At 34.7% G+C, this 18,533-nt stretch overlaps 3 protein-coding genes across 6 annotated transcripts; 1 reads left to right on the top strand and 2 right to left on the bottom strand.

Moving 5' to 3' along the window:
• Positions 1-4,097: 4,097 nt before the first annotated feature.
• LOC101495760 (putative pentatricopeptide repeat-containing protein At5g37570) lies at positions 4,098-13,175 on the bottom strand. Of its 4 annotated transcripts, XM_012714223.3 has the most exons (5): positions 11,143-13,174; positions 10,236-10,283; positions 10,021-10,139; positions 5,178-5,909; positions 4,098-5,018 (listed from the first exon to the last, which is right to left on the bottom strand). In XM_012714223.3, exon 1 carries the CDS (start codon positions 12,938-12,940, stop codon positions 11,279-11,281), a length of 1,662 nt encoding a protein of 553 aa, XP_012569677.1. In that variant the 5' UTR covers positions 12,941-13,174; the 3' UTR covers positions 4,098-5,018; positions 5,178-5,909; positions 10,021-10,139; positions 10,236-10,283; positions 11,143-11,278. The 4 variants fall into 4 exon arrangements, with proteins under 4 accessions (XP_012569677.1, XP_012569678.1, XP_004494227.1 ...); XM_012714224.3 differs by having other exon boundaries at positions 5,017-5,909; positions 10,021-10,159; XM_004494170.4 differs by having other exon boundaries at positions 5,017-5,909.
• LOC105851829 (uncharacterized) lies at positions 8,491-8,973 on the top strand. The gene has a single exon (XM_012714084.1). It carries the CDS (start codon positions 8,491-8,493, stop codon positions 8,971-8,973), a length of 483 nt encoding a protein of 160 aa, XP_012569538.1.
• Positions 13,176-13,774: 599 nt separating the features above from the next.
• LOC101495425 (uncharacterized) lies at positions 13,775-17,980 on the bottom strand. Its single transcript, XM_004494169.4, has 3 exons — positions 16,996-17,980; positions 16,453-16,575; positions 13,775-15,592 (listed from the first exon to the last, which is right to left on the bottom strand). The coding sequence occupies exons 1-3, from the start codon at positions 17,443-17,445 to the stop codon at positions 14,171-14,173; spliced, it is 1,995 nt and encodes a 664-aa protein (XP_004494226.1). The 5' UTR covers positions 17,446-17,980; the 3' UTR covers positions 13,775-14,170.
• Between the last annotated feature and the right edge of the window lie 553 nt (positions 17,981-18,533).

Raw genomic sequence — 18,533 nt, 5'->3', positions numbered from 1 at the left:
GTCGCCAAAAGTCGTCACACGCACTCTCAGGCATCGCTACACTCTCTTGTGACTAGATCTCACGTGTTGACGTCTCCACAACGCGTGAAGATGCATTCCAGCGCCGGTCTAGTTACTACTTAGTCGGTCTATCTCGGTCCTCGCATTTTAAGATATGCCCTTACTTTCCAATTTTGATCAATAGAAATACGCGTTCTTGTTCAAACAATCATTATCTCTTCTGATTTGGACGCATTTCTCACTATGTTGGTCGACCATGACTTCATTTTGTTAGAGTCGTGTTGCTTCTTCGATGTTTGTCATGCAATTTCTCACTATGTTGGACGCATTTCTCACTATGTTGGTCGATCATTACTAATAGAGTGTTCATGGTCCAAAAACCAAACTGCATTGCACCACATTAATAATGTTGTTCAATTTTTAAAAAGCACTTTATAATTATAAATCGAATTAATATGTTTAAACCAGTTTCAAATTGATTTTTACTGAATTGTTTAAAATCGATTTTTCAATGAATTTTTTAAAAGATTGGTTTTAAAATCAGTTTTGAAGTGATTTTTTTTTTAAATAGTTCTAAAACCAGTTTAATTGTAATATTTGTAACAAACTAATTTTTTTAAGTGATTTTGAGTCAATAAATAGTGAATTTGTTGGAAAACACATAAGTTTCAACACTTAAATGATAAATTTTAAAAACACATTTTCCTTCTTTGATAATGAAAACTACAATTAAGTTTCAACTGTTAAATGATAAACTTTAAAACTACAACATAAATTAAATTTCAAAAACTACAACAATACCCTTCTCATTGCACATTGAAATTCTAATGTTTAGGCCACCTGCCAAAGACAACATTTGTGTACTTATAATAATCTAAATTGATGTTGACATCAAACCTTATACGTACGCATATTTATCTAGGAGTTTAACAATCATTCGAACAATAATTGAAAATTTAAATAGTTTTGCAATGCATGATACAGGTGCCGAAAACTACCAACATCTTGGGAAGAAAGTATTTCTGCAAAATAAAAACAAAGACATTTCATTATGTACCAGGTAATAATATAATAAGTAATAACACATTGTTAAATATACCTTTATGTATCTTACCTTGCTCAATTTGCTCAATATTTTCAAGATCATCACTAGTAATAAATGATAAAGATGCTTCGTCGAGCCAATCTTGGGTACAAATAAGAGCTTCCAAAGTAACCGATGTCAAAAAGCTACGATAAAGATCAAGTACTATTCCTCTAATACTAAAAGTAGATTCAGAGGCTACAGTGGATATAGGTATAACCAGTACATGTTCATCTATGTACTCTCCTAATTCAGATTCTGGTGTACTGTACTTGTCTGGTTTGTAGAATTCAAAACAATCATAAGGATCACCAACTTCATTAAAAACACCTGACAAATTAAAATAATTACTTAGAGGAGACACCACCCTACCAGAATACTCCTAATTGATAGACTTCAAACATGAATCTATATCACAAGTTTTACTTTTCGTCGATAGTCTAAAACCATGGCAATCAACAACAACATATTCATACACATAGTATCTCCCCACTATTTCTCGTATTTTGCCTTCATCTTTTTAGCCATTGATTTGACGTTTTCATCTTCATTATTACACATTTAAGCAATTTTCATCTCGACATCGAAAACCTCAAACATATACAAGTTGCTTGTTAAATAAAAAGATCCTGAAGCGCGTAGTGTAGCTTCATGAAATAACTTCAGGAATGGAAAAACTAAGGTAACATGCTCCCAATATTTAGGTGTAGGCACACATTTTTCCTTACTCACTTCATTAACATATTTCTGGTATTTGAATTCAAACTAAGAAAATGTCTTTTCATGTTTCAAAGCAACATTCAACATTGTGTATGTTGAGTTCCACCGAGTCTTACAATCTAATCCAACATAACCTTTATAATTTAACTCAGGATCAATACATTTCTTAAATCTATCAAACCTCGAAGGGGAACGTATAACATACTTCACAGCTCCACGAATTCTCAAAATAGAATCATTCATTAAGCTCATTCCATTCTTCACAATAAGATTTAATATGTGTGCACAACATCGCATGTGAAGGTACTGTTTGTTCAAAACTAGACCATTTTGCGCTAGAAGCCATCGTTTGACATGTGGAACTCCAACATCATTTAAAGATGTTTATCCTCTGTCACACAAAGCACACGACCTAATTCTGAACCATTCAAGCATTGTTTAACTGTTTTGGCCATTATTTCTCTCGTGTAGTTAGTTACTTGAAGAAAATTTAAAATCCTCTTATGCGACTTTCAATAGTTGTCAACGAAATGAGCTCTGAGACACATGTAATTAAAGTCTTTGGTGGATGTCCAAGTGTCGGTGGTGAGACATACTCGATAATAATGTTGTGACAAAATATTATTCAACCTTGTTTTTTGAATCCAATTGCTTTTAAATATGACATGCTAATGTAGCGCGTGACGGAAAGTTAAACATTGGTAGAAAACGATTAGCAAACTTATGAAAATATGGATGTTCCACTTGTCGAAACTGGATTTCCATGGCTACAAACATGTTCATCAAGTCAACTTGACTTACTTCTTGGCCAGATTTGAGAAAAAAGGGGATGAACTAACAACTTCTCTACTTGCCATTGAACATGAAGCTAACTCATGCTCTCTATTCGCCACATTTTCTGGATAATCTTCACATCTTGTCAAATGGGCTTGCATCGTGTTTGTTCCACTACTGTATTGGATCGGCCGACCACAATAATTGCATTTTGCTGATCTTTTTTTGTCTTATTGTGGGGTAAAATGATTTCATACTTCCGATCTATTTTTACACTTAGGCGGCAACACATCGTTGTTTGAAACTAAAGACGGAGGAATAGAATCAAAACTCCCTTTCACCTTAGAGTCTATAATGTTATCATGACCATCCAGGTTGACGTTCTACAAAAAAAAATTGACAAGAGATGCATGTTAAAAGTTATTTCAAGACACTAGTAAAGAACTAACCAAACAATTTTATATTGAGAGCAATGATTTTATAGGACATGAATTAAGTCCCCTTGAGAACATTCAAATTGCAATGATTATTACTCCAATGTAAACAATCATAAATATAGAAAAGAAGTAACAATCAATATGGACTACTTAAGGGAAGATTTTTAACAAAGATATAAATTTGACTTCCAAGCAAACTTCCTAAAGTAATACATGGCAACAAAATTTTGCTTCTTTACTCCTTCAGATAGCAGATTTGCAAAGGAAAAAAATCAATGAAAGCAGAAGGTATAAAAACAAAAAAATACATGTCAAAATCAGAAATAACATGGAAAAAAAAATATCAAAACAGAAGGCATCACTAAGGTGTAGAAGAAATAAAAGGGAAACAAAATAGAAGATTTTCTTTCTTTTTATTTATTTAAAAAACGATAATATTTAAATTAAAATTGAAATTAGTAAAAAAATATAGAGATGCAGTTGAATATATGTTGATTGAGTAAACAAGCAAGTAAATTTTCAATTAAGGCTTTTCTTCAAGGAGATAAATGAATTCCTGCATCAGATGCACCTTTTAAGTCTGTTATTTGACAGCAGGTCAGCAGCCATAAGATGCAAAAAGCTTCCTTTGTTAGAAATGTCATCACATTTTTTGTTATATTTTTCTCATTTTCCATTATTTTACTTTGTATTATTAAACTTTTTATTTTATTTATAAATAAAATAAAGAGTAAACATTGATTTTGCATCAAACTAATTTCTGAATGTAACGCAAAGGAAAAAAATATCTTTTAAGTATATATCTTTTGTTTGTAATTTCATGGATCAAAGTGATTAAATAAATTTATTAGAAAAAAAATACTACCATGAAATACCTTTGAGAATCAAATTAATTAACAAAAGACACATTTGAATTGAAGACTAATCTAACTTTTTTAAAGGAGATGACTAATCTAACTAACAAAAAACACATTTGAGGATAATTTCATAATTTTGATAAATTCAAGAACTAATACTATAGTGACATATTGGATAGATTCAAAGACCAAACTGACTTTACTCAAAATTATAAAGGTTTAACTTTAAACATGTTTTTTACCTCTATAAATACAGACGTTTTAGTCTCTACAAATAAATATTTCTATCATTTTCAGACTAACCCCTTCTAGGTAAGACCTGAGTCCTCTATGATTGTTGTCCGGTGTAGCAATTGTTGTACGGTGTAGAGGATCACACACTTATTTGAGCACCCCTTTTTCATACTTGTATGTACCAATCGCTATATCTTTATGTCAAGTGTCTTTCACTTATAGAGACATATTGCAACTTCACACACACCGTTGAAGTAAAATAAAGACTGCACTTAAATTTCACAATAACTGTGGAACAAACCTAATTACATTGCAATATATTGTTTCTAAAAACTTGTACAAACATACATATCAAGACCTAAATTATCATTAAGCATTTAAGATTGTCATCCTTTTTGGATGGTTTTCCTTTAAAATAAAAAATCATATAGTATCTAACATCACATCTAACAAAAACAAAATGAACCAAAATTATACATTTTCAAACATAAACTTCTACTTACCTATATCTATTTCAATAATCCTTCAGTGTAAGGTATATCTAGATCAGGAAGCCATGTATTTCCCAAAGTAAAATTAAGAACAGTAAAATTCCAAGCTTGTGTAGCATTCAAAAGAAAATAACCAGGTTATATCTATCTCTTTCTACTACTTGTCCTTAATATTAATATGAATTTTGTTTCCTCACCAAGTTAGTCAATATAAGACTGAAACATCAGTTTATATCCTTTCACAATGTTTCCTCAGCTTTGATATTGTTTGTTTGAAGCACCTCACATTTGAGACTAACCTTCGAATTTAAATGGTGGCGCAAATTTGCTATAAATTTCTCGAGAATGTAGCCAGCATGAATCCCATACGAGGAAGGAAAAGTCATGGGAGATCACAAAGTGCAGAACCCTTAATCATCTCCTGTAAAATCATAGCATAAACTCTTTCATTAAACATAGCAATGAATACAAAGAAATCAATCCAATAAGACTCAAATATTCAGCTTTGGAATCAAAGTGGCACAGAGAAACTTTCTTATGTGAAGACTGGAAAGTTGCTAAAAATCCTTCATTTAAATACCTAGTATTTTAAACAGTAATCTGTAATATTAAGTGGCGAATATATGACTAGTACTGCTATTACAATCACATATTCTAATAAAGCCTTCACAGCATCTTCTGTTGGTCCAATTCTATTAACACATTCAGAAAGTACGAAATTTGTATCCTTAATATTTGACACAAATCTATTAATTTCATTTACTCCTTGGCTAGAATTCAACCACTGTGACTTCAGAACTTCATCTTTATCCAATCTATGACTATCGGCAAAGTCCAGAGCAGCCTGATAATTTCTCTTCCTAATCAGAGTACCATACATTTCAGGGACAGATTTCTCAGAAAATGAAACAAGAAACCAGAGCAACTTAGAAAGGTGAAATTGTTTAACTTTATCTTCAATGACGCAAGTCATCTGACAATCCAAAATCAGAAGGACTGGGATAGTGTAAAGCCTTCTTTGTGCAGCTTAAAAATATGCAAGCATCCTGTCAAATCAAGAGTACCAATGAACGTAGCTTGTGGCGAGATTAACAACTTTGGATATGTTAGCTGACCACTATAACCTTTTGGTTTTAAATGTAACCCCTCAAACTGCAAAGAGAACAACTGCTCCAGTTCTGTGCTTCAATTTTTATGCCAAAGAGATAGATGGCAATATCCTTGAAGATATGACTAGTACTGCTATTTTGGGTCTTCGACAAAATCATTTTTCCTCAAAAATCAACACCATTTTTCCTTAGATTCATTCAACCTACACATCATTTGAAGATGAGTGAAACCAATCCAAGTAAAACAACAGTTTTCTTACCTTCAATATATGAAGAGCAGTAAAACAAATCCAATCTTAGAAAACACAAGATATGCAACCAAAGCATTTAAAAATTGAAAATGATAAAAAAAATAAACACAACATCAAATTAGAAGGAAAAACCCTAAATCAGAAAAAAAATGAAAACCCTACCTCACCAAAATGGAGAATGAACAATAAATGAAACTTTGTTTGATATGCAATTCACGAAAATGAAAAATGAAACAGAAACGAGAATAGCGAGTAAAACAAAAGCGGCGCGCGACACTTACGATGGTAGAGAGGTTGATATGCGATGACAAAGTTGCGACGGAGACGAGGAGGGGAAATGCGAATGATTACAATGTCAGAGATGACGACGGAGATGTTGCACCGTCGCCGGTGAGAGTAGGAGGAGGAGAGCAAAGGACAAATTGGTTTGGGACTAGGGTTCAACGATTTTGAATTTTGGGGCTAGGGTTTAGTTTTTTGATGTTTCAGTGAAGAAAATTAGTCTATGATTTAGATTACAAAATGGTTTGAAAGTGTTTCAAACTGATTTTTTTTAAAAAGTCTAGTTAACTAGTCTCGCTTCTCTCTCCCTAAAGCACGTCTCTCTCTCTCTCCTTGAAGTAGATTCAAGTTAAAATATTTTGGGTCTCCAGTATTATTAGTTTTAAGCTTCTAAATGTAGTTTTTAGAATAACGAACCTTGCTTTGTTCAATTGTTTGCCATGAATTTATCTCATGTTGATGATCATTCCAGCTATCTAGCTATACTATATTTATAGCAAATCTCTACGACTTCACTTACATGAACATCCCTAAGTTGCCTCTCCATCCTTTTTTATTATTTTGCAGAGCAAAATAGTGTTTTCATGTAACAAGCTAAAGCTTAGTAAACTTTAGATTGAGGAGAAGTGTTAGAATATTAGAAAATATCTTATAATATCTTTTATATTATATTAGAGTATCTCGAGTTATTTCCTATGATCAATTTATAATCATAAAGATATCTTAGAATATCTCTCATTATTATTATGATTTGTTCCTAATTTAGGATTGAGTTTATCTTTCTTTATAAATTCTTCCAAAGTCAATGTTCCATGGTTGAATAGGAAAAATTATACAAAATGGGCCCAAACTATTGGAAGGCAAATGAAAGTTTGGGTTTCTCACGGGGGACATGGCAAAACCCGCATAAGGAGACCTTGCTTTTAAGCAATGGAAGTCTGAAAATTCTCTAATAATTGTATGGTTAATTAACTCTATGGAACCGACAATTGGAGAGCCCTTAATGTTCTAACCAGCTGCACAAGAAGTCTGGGAAGCTGTCAGAGCTACATACTCGGTCATTTGAAACTCCTCCGAAAATTTTGGCCTTGAGTCAAGCTTATGGCATGCTAAACAAGGTGACAATGATGTGACCACTTATTATAATGAGATGATGATGACACTATGGCAGGAATTAGAACTCTGTTATCTGTTACGATGACAGTTGGAGGTGTGCTAAGATAGTGTTTTACTTATTAAAAGACAAGAAAATGATCAACCGTCTCAACGTTGTTTGTTGGGCTAAATAAGAAACTTGAAGAAGTGAGAGGCATAATTTGGGTAAGAGACATCTTACCAACTATTCATGAAACTTTTTGAGTAAGGATAAACAAGGCACAACAACGAATCATAATGGGTAAGTCAGCTCAAGTTTTAGAAGTTGAAGGATCAACTTTTGCTAATAGAAACTTCAATGAAGAGAACAGAGATGGAAAGAAATCTGACAAACTTTTGTTGATCACTGCAAGAGTGTGTGGCATATATGTGAGACATGTAGGAGACTCTCCATGGCAAGTCCCCAAATTGGAAGAAGAAAGGTGGAAGTGAGGGTCATGCACTTCAAGCTAGTAATTTTGATCAACAACGACAATTGTCCTCAAACCAGTTTCCATTCACTAAGGAACAACTAGACAAATTGTACAACAGACTCTATGAATCTCAAACTCCTTCCTGTTCTATATCCCAGAAAGGCAATCACTTACATACTGCCCCACTTAATGTCAATCCCAACCATACCAGGATAGTAAATTCAAGTGCAACTGATCACATAACAAGTAAATCTCAACCCTTCTTTCGTTCTATAGTCTATGTGAGGTAACCAAAAATTAGAAATTGCAGATGGTCCTTTTTCAGCCATTACACAAAAAGGTTCTATTGTATGTTGGCATATTAGTCCACACAAAAATTGTCAAACTAACTTATTTCGTTCTCATTATATCCTTTAGGTGGCTAGAGCTTTATTTTTCTCAAATGATGTCATCCAAAATTTAAATTTTCAAACACCACTCCATATTTTCAAAGAATGTTTTCCTATTGTTTGTGTTTCAGTTGATTTGAATTTAAAATATTTTGTTGCACTGTTTTTGTTCATTAGCAAAATAATCTTGCAATCTAGAACCACGTGCTATAAAATGTGATTTTGTTGGATACTCACTAACTCATAAGAGATATAAGTGTTTTGATCCAAAAATAAAAATAAACATTTGTCACCATGGATGTTCTAGTTTTGAAGACAAATTTGGATCAAATGTGTGTAAATTCAAGAAGTCTCCTTGTGGCGTCAAGCAATCTCCAAAGCATGGTTCGAAAAGTTCACTCAATCTATATCACGAAACAAAGTTATATTCAAGGACAATTCGATCACACCTTGTTCACAAAACTCTCCCCTAAAGGAAAGATTGCTGTCCTAATTGTCTGTGTTGAAGATATTGTTCTTACTGGAGATGATATACTTGAAATGGGAAGACTACAAAAAGAACCAACTGCAAAGTTTGAAATTAAGGATTTAGGAGTCTTGCGATTACAAAATGAAGATTGCCTGATCAAAGAAGGGAAGTATGGTTTCACAACAAAAAAAAAATACATTATAGATCTCTTGGAGGAAACTGGGATGAGTGATTGTAGCCAATTGACACCCACAATCCCCATGGATCATAATGTGAAACTTTGGGGAGAAATGGAGTGTTTCTATTGATATTGGGAGATATCGAAGGTTGGTTGACAAGCTAATTTACTTGCCTCATACTAGACCTGACATCATTTTCTTAGTAAGTGTCGTAAGTCAATTTATGCACTCTCTATATGAGGAGCATCTTAAGGTGGTCTATAGAATTTTGAGATACTTGAAGACCAATCCTAAAAATGCTTATTTGTTAACAAGACTAGTGAAAGGAATGTTTCTATATGGATTCAGACTGGGCAGGGACAGTCACAGACGAGGTATTGTACATATGTGTCAGGAGACCTTGTGACATGGAGAAGGAGAAGTAAAACAAAGAATTGTAGCAAGAAGTAGTGCATATGCTGAATTTCGAGCAAATGGCTCAAGGAATTCGTAAAAGGATTGTGGATTTACAGTCTTGGAGGAATTTAAAGATGACAATAGAGTTTCCATTGAAATTATACTCTGATAAAAAAACAATCATTAGCAATTTAGCATAGTTCGCAACCATGTTCAACATGATTGGACAAAACACATTGACCGCTACTTCATAAATGAGAAATTAGATGTTGAAATTATTTGTCTATCATTTGTGACTTCTAATCAATAAACAATTGATATCCTGACCAAGAGTTTGGCAAGACCCGTCTTTGAGCATTTGATAAACATGTTTGGCATGATAAATATCTATCAGCCAACTTGAGGAGGGTGTTGCAATATCCGAAGATATTATCTCCTTGGGTTTATTTTATTTAATCCAGATCTTCAGTATATTAAAATATTACAATTAAATGTCCTTAAGTCCTAGCTCAACTTGCAAACGTCGATATTGTCAGGTTTGACGTCTTGTCCAGGGTTCAAACCCGGAACCTTGCAGTTATGTGAGTTAATTATGGTGGAATTTAGCATCTCTTCTACGACCAAAAAAAAAAATATTACAATTAAATGGTGCGTGTATGCACCCCTATAGAGAACAATTTCATTGATATAACTTTTGTGATTATTAGGTGTGGGGCATATTTCCTTTCCTTAATGTCCAATAACAAAAGACAATAACATAAAAGGATAGAAAATGTGTACCTTCCTTCCACACCAGGATGCTTATATCCTATTGAGAAGAACCATAGTTAGAAAGTCGGAAGATGCTTGCTCTCAGAGTAAGGGAGGTTATAACACCCAGTTGCTTGATGTGCATCACTCTGTCAATGTAAATAAACAACTTTATGAAATGAATGAGAAACGTAGAGAACAATTAAAAGAAAGAACAAAATGGGGTGATCGAATAGGGAACTCACTTCCGATCATTGAAGAGTCTGGTGTTATTGTCACCATATAAATCTGGGCTGTCAGAGCAGAAAAGACAGAAATAGGATATCAGAAGGAGATGATAACAACAGAATGCTTAAGATATGCAAGAGTTACATGTCACAAACTGAGCTTGAGCTACTTATTTTGAACTTCACTTTTTAAAAGTATTTGTTTATAATAATTAATAAAAATGAAAATATTTGATATGCTGTTAAGTTGGCATTGTGTAACCATGTCATAAAAGCAATAAATAACTAAATCAAAGCTTCCATTCTAAGCCACAAAAAAGTGTACAGATTAACTTTGATATTTGGCCATTCTGATAGAAAAAGAGGACCCATTGACATGTTACAATCTGTTTCAGCATGTTCATTGTAAAATACAAGAAGCTCCTAAATCCTATTTTCCAAGAAATATTGGAAAACTATAAACAACTAAGTCGTGAACAAATAATGTTATACATGACAGGGTATCTTGTGAAGGCAGGATAGGTTCAACACCCAAAAACAACAGTAGTTAAAACCTCAATCCAAAGTAACAAAAAGGAAAGCATAAATTAACTTCAATGAGAATGGATCCTCTCATGCTCAAGTCATGTAAAAATTAAGTTTTTCTCCCTTCCATAGATATTGACAAATTTTTAGCTGCTTTTCATGCAGCTGTTGCTTTGCTATGTCTTACTTTGATAGCCCACTTCCTTCCTAGCATGAATACCAGTAAATTGATACTTGAGTTTGCATCCAGTAATGTTTATAATAATGGCGGCAAAAATTTGGAAATTTCACTTCTCGTATAAAATATGATCAGGATATTTTAGGAAAAAAATAATATGGAACACTGTAAACCTTGATTGATATGTGACAATTAGTGAAAGACGGGAATAAACTTATATACCATCAACTCGCTTGCAATTATATAACCATGGATTAACTGCTAAGCTTCCAGATCAACTGAACAAGAATTCAAACCACTTTCCATGTTCTGTACATTCAGAACTTCATATATGGAACCAAAATAACTCAGCATTGGACTAAATTTTACTGCGACCAGGTATCTTCTGCACTCTTCTTTCCTTCATTTTACTTCTCACAAGCGAAACATCTTTCCATCGATCTGCCGCGGCATAGATGTTCGACAACAGCACGTAATTAGCAGCATTTTGAGGCTCAAGTTCAAAAAGTCGGTTAGCAACAGTTTCTCCTAACTCTGCATCACCTTGAAGTTTACATGCCCCCAAAAGTGCACCCCAGGCACCAGCATTAGGCTCCACAGGCATTGATTCTATAAGTTCATAAGCATCCCTTAATTGCCCTGATCGGCTTAGAAGATCAACCATACAAGCAAAGTGATCAGGTGTAGGACTAATGCCGTGATTTTCCTTCATGGAGTTGAAGTAGTTCCAACCCTCATCAATGAGCCCGGAATGACTACAAGCTGTCAGGACAATCGTGAAGGCCGCCTCATCTGGAATTAGCCCTTCCATCAGCATCCTATTAAATAGATTCACCGCATCTTCCCCATGCCCGTGAATTGACAACCCCTGAATCATCGAACAATACGAAACTAAATCTTTCTTCCGCATTTCTCCGAACAATTTCAATGACCTCTCCATGTTTCCACACTTTGCATTCATATCTACAAGTGCTGCAATCAAATGGTCTTGATGAAAATCAATAGAGCTGTTGCCTACATATGAATTCACCCATTGAGCCAATTCTAAATGACCCAACTGAGATGCAGCCGACATCACACCAACCAATATGAACTCATCAGGTTTCACATTCATTGATTCCATCTCAAGAAAGACCTTCAACGCCTCACTAGGCTGACCATTTTGGACATACCCCGATATCAAAGCAGACCAAGCAACAATATCCTTTTCCACAGCTTGTTCAAACATGAACCTCGATGATGCCATATCACCAGCCTTAGCATACCCATCAATCATGGTCGTGAACGAAACTACATTCTTTTCAGGCATAGAATCAAACACACGCCTAGCACTACTCAAATCTCCAACCTTAACAAAACCCCTCATCATTGCATTCCACGAAGCCACATTCCTCAGCGGCATTTCATCAAACACCTTATTCGCCTCCACAACATCCCCAACAACAACATATCCAACAACCATAGCAGTCCAAGAAACCACATTTCTCTCAGACAAACCATCAAACACCTTACGGGCATAATCAATCTCACCACATTTACCATACATATCAATCAAACTAGTCCCTACAAACACATCCTCTTCCAAACCACACTTCAAAACCGACCCGTGAACCGATTTTCCTTCGAAAACCTTACACGTTGCAGAACACGCTTTAATCACAGAAGGGTAAGTGTAACTATCAGGAATAGCACCCTCCGCTTTCATACGAACAAAACCCAAAAGTGTATCTTTAAATAAACTATTTTGACAATGGGTTCTAATGAGAGTGTTCCAAAGGAAGGTAGAGGGATTGAGAACGCGGTCGAAGATGGTGGTGGAATATGAGAGAGTGGAAGTGGAAATGGTGTTGCCGTGTGAAATGAATTGGGAAATGAGGAATTGATCTTGATCAAGGCCTCTTTGGATGATGGAAGCGTGAACTTGTTGAAGATGTTGGATTCTTTTGCAAGCTTTGAGAAGGGTTGCTATGGTTGCAGTTGAACGAGGAGAGGAACAATGTTGGTGAATAGAAGAACGCATGGAAAAGTGAAAAAAACTACAAACAAATGTAAATTTTTTGTTTGAAAAAATAGTTGACGGTGGGCCACGGTGGAACGACGGCGGAGGAGTGTCTGTGAGTGAAAGGGAACGACGGCGGAGCTTGACAACGTTCAAATTATCACTCAGTTTTTTTACATAAAACACCCTTCCAGGGTGTTTGGAAGGAGGGAATTGTAAGATGTGGAATCAGGGTTTAATAATGAATTTCTAAAAAAATTATTAAGTTAGAGTTTAAATAAATCAAATTAATTTAATCTGTGGAATTTTTTAAAAGATTATGAGAATTTTAAATAAATTAATTAATAAATTTGTTCAAAATTATTGTGTACTAAAATAATGGATTGATGTAAAAAAAATTTAAATGTCCATTCTTATGTGTGAATTTAGACACAGTCATGATCAAAATAGAACACTTCTAATAATTTATTGTTATAATTGATTGAGAAGGTAAAAATAATTATTATTTCTTGCAAAATATAACACTTTTAATAATGCATTAAAATATAATATTTCACCGCTCAAATTGTAAGGGACCATACATATGAGTTGATTATATTTTGGATCTAATTATATTTTTTTTCTGATGGGTTTATAAAAATAATAATAATAAAACATGAAATAATGTGTATCAAAATTTTATCTTGACTCAATCATGTTTCATGTTAAATTTTAGAATCATGCTCCAACCCTGTACTTGAATATTTTTACCTCATTTTTCCTACTGATTAGTGAAAGTGTCTGAATCAAACCAATTGATCCCCTCACTCATTGAAGCACATTGCGGGAGACAACTAGTTTTTCAACAACAACAAAAAAAAAAAAAAACTTTCCTAATAAACATCAGCTTATGTTACAGGAGAAAAAAGTAAAAACTCGCCGGTTATACTTATAACACAGATTCTGAACTCTACAAACAAGACCATACATACGTATTGGTCAAATGAAAGATTAAGCAGCGAGTGCTGCAACGTTGGCATACATGACTATCAACAAAATAAAAAACTTGAAATGGAGAAAAGCTTCTTTCAATTTCTCCTAGCAGGCTAGTAAGGACTGTGATATTTGTACCAACCATCATGATAGCAATGGGTGAGTCTGACTAAATTACAATGGTAATGTGATTTTGTTTAAGTTCCAAAGTGTAGTATTTGCCAAAGTCACAGGAGTGAAACGTGATTCCACCAAACTCACCGCTAATCCAAACATTTCTTACTTTTTAGACTTCCTTACAGTCTGGGCCTCACCCCTGGCTTCCCCTAACCTTGATTTTTGACCATTTCCCTGCATTGTAGCAGGTCCCTTTTGGAAGGTATTTGTTGGATCTCGTGACGGCCAAGGTTGTGAAAATTGTCTAGTTGGACTAGCATAACCTCTAGAAGATCCAAGCTTAGAACCAGCCAATATCTGATCCTTTAAATTTTTCACTGATTTATAGCCTTGTATTTCATCAGCGTAACTTTTTCCTTGACCTTGCTTCTCCAATTCATAAAAGTTTTCCCAATCTATTCCTTCTCCTGAATTTTGGAGCTTCTCACCACCTTGGATTCCCCATTCCACTCCATCTGATATACTCCTTTGCAGAGATGTGCTTATCCTTGAATCTCTCCCGGAGATAGACCTCCTACCTTTCGTTTCTCCCTCAATTGGATATTTTCTTGTGTCGAACCTGCGTTCGGAAGGGTGGGTCCACTTATAGCTTTTGTTGTTGTTGTCCATATTTAATTCTATAGAATGTAGGTCACTTTCACCAGATTCCTCTTCACACTCCAGTCCGTTGTCAACCTCTCCTCCATCATCTTCTTGATCTTCAGTAGGGTGGGAGCTTAATCTGCTTCTGCCAAGATACGCAGCGATTTCTTCCTCATTCAAGTGGGTGGAACTCCGTCCTTTTTCTCTAACTTGTTTGCTTCCTAGAAAAGCTTCAAGCTGATTCCTGAGCATATCAACAGCAGCATTCTTTTCCTCGTGCTGATATTTTGCCTCGGAGAGTTTCTTTTGAGCCCTCTCCTCGTGTAACATATTTGTTAACTGCATCATTTCTTTTTCTTTCTCTATCTCTTGACAAGCTTTTGTTGACACTCTCCTTTGTACCTCTACCTCAGATTTATCCTCGTCAACGTCTCTGGATAACTCATCACACACTTGTTCGATAATTTCTCTAGCTCTCTTCTCAGTTTCAAGTTCTTTCACCACCTTAATAAGGGATGCTTTGGTCTCAGCCAATTCTCTCCCCAGCTTCTTGTTCAAGCTTTCCAACCGTCTCCTGAGTTTCCGCTCCATGTCAAGTTCTCCTGCAACAGATTCAACTGCAGCCTCGATAATTTCTCGCTCTTTGCTTTTCCAAGCAGCTTTTTCTTCAGCAAAACACTTCATCAAATAATTTATTTCGTTCTGATCCGACCGTTGTTCTTGGATATGCTGATTTACCTGTAGGCGAGCCCGCTCGAGCTCGGTATGTAGAGCTGAGATAAGAGACATACTAGAAGAAGGCCGGTCTTCATGACTCCACATGCGGTTTATAATTTTAATTAGCTCTTTTGATGTTGTTAATGCGTTACTGACGTCTTTCAAACGTGGTTTAACTCCCACAGTGGATGAGGCAGGGGTCTGTGCTCGAGATCTGGTTTCGATCTGCAAGAAAACCAAGATGCAACTATATTAAGAAGATATGCACGACATATGTTATTTTAGAGACATTTTAATTTATCAAAAAGTTAAGAGGGCATTATGCAAGCATGTCATAAAACCAATAAATAACTAAATCAAATCCTCCATTCAAAGCAACAAAAAAATGTAAAATAAATTTGATATGCAGTCTAGCCATTCTGATATGAATATAGAACACATTAGCATGTCATAATCTGTTTCAGTTAATCTTCTATTTACACTCATGAAGAAATCAAACTAATCTGTCAGCAACACCATCGAACTTCTACTAGATGTATTAAAAATATAATGAATGGTAAGGGCATATCAACAATGGACTTTATGCATATAAATTCTCAGCAATTGGCACCCACATTGTATTTTCGTCTATTTCTATTTATCCATCTATAAAACAATAACCTAAAGTAAACACATGTCAAACTCCTGATTATTTACTTTCTCGCTCAAACATCGTTCCAATTCTTCTGCAAATTTTTACATGGGTTTCGTGATTTTTTTAAGACTCGTGCTTCTACACGGGTAAATTAGCTTCTCAGTCAGGATGGATCCTCTCATGTTCTTGTCATGTCAAAATTATGTTTTTCTCTCCTTTCATATACATTGACAAATCAGGATAGGATCCACCTATTTGATGTTAATGAAGTGAGAAATGGGCACAAACTTTACATGATGGTCAATTCCCAATGAGAAAATCTTTAACGAAATTATCAATATTCAATTCTCTACTTGCATGTATAAGTTGGTTACTCCAGCGACAAATAGAGAAAATCATCCACATATTCAAAATTGTCTCGTCATAAAAATCATCGTATGATATGATATACCTCCATAACACTGGCATTGCTATGAGAATCCAAAGGGCCAAGACGGTGTTCTGTGTGCCTCTGCCTATGAGAATTAGCCGGTGTTCTTCTATGACGACTACCAGTTCCAGATCGATCCATTCTCTACAATAAATAAAAATTAACAGTACTTTGTAAGAAAACATACACACATCATAACTAATAATATAATTAAAAAATCTCACCATTATTGCTTGTCAGTGAAGGCAAAATTCCAGACTAACACGTGATCTGGACTCAGAATATTCCACATTTTATTATTTAATAATTAATTAATTCACAACACATTCTTTTTGTTTTAATCATTGGTTCCTATAGTTCTCCGGACATAAATAAAGTCTAACTAATCAGGGTTCAAACTCCGTAACTCAGTACTCCCGATCAATTCGACCTAGCTCATTAACAATTTGAGCTCGTTAATTCCCAACACATTTAGGTTCATTAATCACTATGACAGATAAGTGAATAAATAATTGGAAGAAAAAAAATTAATTTGAATTTCAATAGATAAAAATAAAATTAAACCTCTGAGGGAGGACTATGTGATGGATCGGACAAATGAGGAGGAAAAGAGCCAGAACGAATAGACTTTGCATTTGAAACCCTAATCTCCTTTTTCATCTTCGTGTGATCACGCATTTCCTTAACACTGGGCGAAGGAATCTCGTTCATTTCCCAAAGCGTCGCCGCCAGTTTCCTCGCCGACACCGGAGCTTGTCTCACTTTACTACCCGCTTGCGATGGTGGATATTTCGGCGATTCAAGTAACCGCATCGCCGACGCTGGAGATCTCGAGCTCAGGAGTTTCCACGTAGGCACGGGTGTACTTGATCCGCCTCTTTTACCTACTAGAATAGCTCTTTTGAATCTGTAGTTGTGAATCACGGAAGATGAAGATGATGCTGGTGAGGAACACCCTCGTTTTCTGATCTTCCCAGGTATCATGTCCATGATTGTTCCGTTTTGTCTAAGCATCAGTAGTAACTGGTCTCTGTGTTTTGGTTTTGGTTTGGGTGAAGCAAGGCAAGTGGCAAAAGTGTGGAAGAATGAAAAGAGGGGTGAAATCGTATGCGAGTTGAGTCTGTGGAGAGTGATTAAGTGTCAAGATTTGGATGGTTGGATGAAAGAAATTAGGGAATCCGATGATGGTGATTGGATTTGGAGGGTGTTTTGATTGATGGCGCTGATTGTGTTGTGTGTGTATGAAGAAAGGGAAAGCGGTTTCAATGTTTGCTGAATGTGTGGAATGTATTATAGCGATACTGCTTTTGGCAGTTGGCATCCATCTCGGTCCAAATTAACCTCAACTTCAACTTTTCTATGACAACAAGTACTTTCAAATTTAATTGTTTTCGGAGGACATAGTTTTCACCATGAATATCAGTACTCGTATCTTCTTTTCAGTATCGAATTATTCTGAAAACAAAATTCAATATAGATATACGAACAAATAAATTAGACTTAAAGTGTGATATTGGAATTTGGAGGGAGGGTTTTGGAAAGGAGAAGAGACAGATAAATATAAAGAAATATTTCATTTCATTTTTAAAATATTGTCACAACATGTAAACAATTTGAAGAAAGTATCTTAAGTCCTTCAAAATTGAATTTGGATTCTCTCCTTCCATTTTTTTTTCTCCTTCAAACAAAACAAGTGTAAGAGAAAAGAGAAAAATAAATGAACGATATAATTAGAGTTAGGGGTTCAAATAAGTGTTTGATGTATTTCTCATCCGATTCTAATATTTGATTGGGTTCAAATTTTAAATTATAATTTATTATTTAATCTGATCAAATTTGATAAATTACGAGTTCATTAAAAACATTACATAATAAAGACAAAACTGATTTGGTACCATGACAAGAGTAAATCAATAATAATCATTTTGTCCCTTAAACTTTCTTTTATAAAGAACAATTAATCGTAAAGAAACTCGTAAAAAGCCGCATATGATTATTACTTGTAAATTCATTTAAAAATAGTAACTTATAATATTATTTTATAAACTATAAATTATTAAGTTAGAGATTTATTTAATAACATTTGTAGAGACAGTGAAGTG

Source organism: Cicer arietinum, chromosome 3 (assembly GCF_000331145.2).
Source record: "Cicer arietinum cultivar CDC Frontier isolate Library 1 chromosome 3, Cicar.CDCFrontier_v2.0, whole genome shotgun sequence".
NCBI lineage: Eukaryota > Viridiplantae > Streptophyta > Magnoliopsida > Fabales > Fabaceae > Cicer > Cicer arietinum.
Note: the sequence above shows the minus strand (reverse complement) of the source record. Positions and strands in the feature narration are given on the sequence as shown.